We start from the raw sequence: 3,103 nt of genomic DNA on the forward strand, positions 1-3,103 counted from the left end.
GTTTTAAAACTGGCTTTCTCACAGAGTTTTTTTTTTTTTATACCAGACTGACCGGATAACGACAGATCCATCAGATTAACAGTCCAGGTCGGGGGGGGGGGGGCTCCTTTGGCTTGTCCCCCAACTGAGTCGGGTCCAGTTGCTGGGAGATGGTGTTTACAGAGTGCAGAGAACAAACCCCGTGTCCAGAAGCGTATTAATTTCCGCTGCTGAAGGTGAGCAGATAGCAGATATTCGGGAGGATGTTCATATTAAGCACGGCCTTGTTATTGACCAAACACTTGGCTCTCAGGAAACATCTCGTCCTGCCGGAGAGACAGAGAGAACAACTCATGGATGGAGAGTCCAGTTTGTCAGGACTGACAGAGGTGAGTTCATCACACTTTAACTAATTTACTCATTATTGTCAACAAAAGCCAGAAAAATACCCCAAACCAGCAGATATTTTTGAATGGTTTAGCCTTTTTAATTATTTGTTTAAATTGAACTTGTTTAGACTGGTCTTTGTTTGTCTGCATATTTTAATTTAAATCTCTGACTTTGTGAAATTTTTAGAAAAAAGGTGACTTAATGATTTTAAATGTTGAACTATTGAGTGCATCACTTTTTAACCCAACCCAACTTTAAAGCATGACAATTTCTGTTTTACCTGATAATAAATTGCTCAGATGGAGAGATGAGAGTTGAGATATTTTAATCTGAAGATCTGAATGATGGGCATCAGACTTTAGAAATTCTGTTGATTAACATTAATTAAAGAAAAACTGTCACTTTGTCTCTATTTTAATTCTTTGCTTTGAATGATGATTTGTGTTTTTGTGTCTTCCTGCTTCGAAGAGATTTTTTCCCGCTGTGAGAGGCCGCCATGTCGTGCAGTAACCTGCTGTTTGCCGTCTACATCGTCACCTTCCTGATGGGGGTCCCTGCCAACATCCTGGTGTTCTGCACCTTCTGCCGCAAAGTGCACCGGAAGGCCGCCCCGATAGACGTCCTCCTCCTCAACCTCACCATCTCTGACCTCATCTTCCTGGCGTTCCTGCCGTTTAAGATGAAGGAGGCGTCGGATGACATGGCCTGGCTGCTGCCCTTCCCCCTGTGTCCCTTCACCGGCTTCATCTTCTACGTCACCATCTACAACAGCACCCTGCTGCTCACGGCGGTGAGCGTGGAGCGTTACCTGGGGGTGGCCTACCCCCTCAGGTACGCCCTGTGTCGAAGGACCCGCTACGCCGTCCTGGCCAGCGTCCTGTTCTGGGTGGTTACCTCTCTGAACCTCAGCATCGTCTACATCATACCCAACGCCCAGTGGCACAAAGGGGCCAAAAGTGACGGCAACAATGGCAGCAGCCCTCCGCCCCCGACCTGCTACCTGGATTTCAGCGAGGAGGAGCTCAGGATCGTACTGCCGGTCCGCCTGGAGCTCTTCCTCGTCCTCTTCTGCGTCCCCTTTTTCATCTGCTGCTTCTGCTACGTCAACTTCATCCTCATCCTTTCCCGTCTCCCCAACATCGGCAGGCGGCGGAGGCTGCGCGCCATAGGCCTGGCCCTCGGCACGCTGATAGTGTTCGCCGTCTGCTTTGGGCCTTACAACGCCTCCCACGTGGTGGGGTTCGTCCGTAAGGAGAGCGAGGAGTGGAGGAACGTGGCGCTGCTCTCCAGCACCTTCAACGCCTGCCTGGACCCCTTTATCTTCTACTTCTCCTCGGCGGAGGTCAGGAGCATGTTGAATCACTGCGTCAGGAACGTCATGGCCAAGCTGCACATCCTGAGATGTCGATGGGCTCCTCCTGCGCCTCCTCCGAGACCCCCCGCAGGTGAAAAGTACAAGGAAGGAGCCATTTCTTGAAGGAAGAGATCCCACATGAGTTTTAGACGAAGCGTTTGTCTCATTGATAAAGTATGAAAAAGAAAACCAAAGGATTAGGGCACATTTTAGATAAGAACCAACCACGCTCGTTTTTCTAATGAAGTCACTTGATGCTCTTCAGCATCGTGGTTCACACTGTCTTCATTAGAAAGAGAAGAAACAGCCGCATCTTCATTTATCTTCATTAACACATTTTTCCAAATACACTGAAAAAATCTGGGAATGCTGGGAAATCTGCAAAAATGCTGACCCTGTGGGGGGGGGGGGTTTAATGAGTAGACTGAACTCTTCGTTTCAAATCAGAATAGCTGAGATGTGGTCACCTCACTTCACAGTTAATTCCAACAAATTTCTGCGTCATCTTTTGACTTCTCGCCCTCCTGAGGCGCTGCACTCTGTCCGGCCTTCGTGTACAGACGAAGCTGTCAAACAAACTTCAGTCCCTCAGAGAACAACCAGCATACTGTTTAATCAAAGGTGAGTGTTTTATAGGTGTGAGGGATAAAGCAATTAAAACCCAGAGGATGTTAGAGGACATGGGCAGGAAGCGGAGGCTGCGCGCTGCCAAGTTAATTTGAAGGTGTATAGCAGGAAGTGTAAACACAGATTACACAGTGTTGTGTTGAAGTGCAGTTATAAAGTGAGTCTGTGTTTGGTGATAACCCCTCCTGTCAATAAGAACACCCCCCCCCCCCCCGGCCCATCTGAAGGGATGTCGGTCCAGCCATGCGTGTTGTTATTAATTAGTTCACTGTGTGTGCACCTGCAATTTATTAGAAGTTTAATGGACACTAAAGCAGCTTATTGCCCTCCGCCAGCATCGTGGGAGTTTATAAACGTCTGACCGTGACAATTAATGGCTGATAGTTTCATAATCATTTCTGAAATTCAAGTTTAAGGCCATTTCTCAGCATTCATTCATTCATTCATTCGACAATTACGATCTGTTCTTTTCATTGTTTCCTGTTTGTGTGTAATTATAAAGGAACTGTTACAGTTCTAATCATTTCCAATAATAAATCTCCATCAAGGTTTTGCTGCTTTTTCTTTAAAGGCTTTTCCTGCCTCATTAACGTCAGATGGAAAAAAAACAAAACTTTCATTCTGGAAAAGTTCAGTTTTACTCACCAACATTGTTAAAAGTCACCCTGAGAGAGACGAGACTCAGTCAGCTGTCTTCACTTGTCTTTTTTATTTCCTTTCATGAGAGAAGAAACAAACAACAAACACAAACTG

At 46.4% G+C, this 3,103-nt stretch overlaps 1 protein-coding gene across 1 annotated transcript; it reads left to right on the top strand.

Moving 5' to 3' along the window:
- The first annotated feature begins 865 nt into the window (after positions 1 to 865).
- Positions 866 to 1,846, top strand: LOC115051410 (free fatty acid receptor 3-like). Its single transcript, XM_029514803.1, has one exon. The coding sequence runs from the start codon at positions 866 to 868 to the stop codon at positions 1,844 to 1,846; it is 981 nt and encodes a 326-aa protein (XP_029370663.1).
- The last annotated feature ends 1,257 nt before the right edge of the window (positions 1,847 to 3,103 follow it).

The sequence above is a fragment of the Echeneis naucrates genome, chromosome 11 (assembly GCF_900963305.1).
Source record: "Echeneis naucrates chromosome 11, fEcheNa1.1, whole genome shotgun sequence".
Classification (NCBI taxonomy): Eukaryota; Metazoa; Chordata; class Actinopteri; order Carangiformes; family Echeneidae; genus Echeneis; species Echeneis naucrates.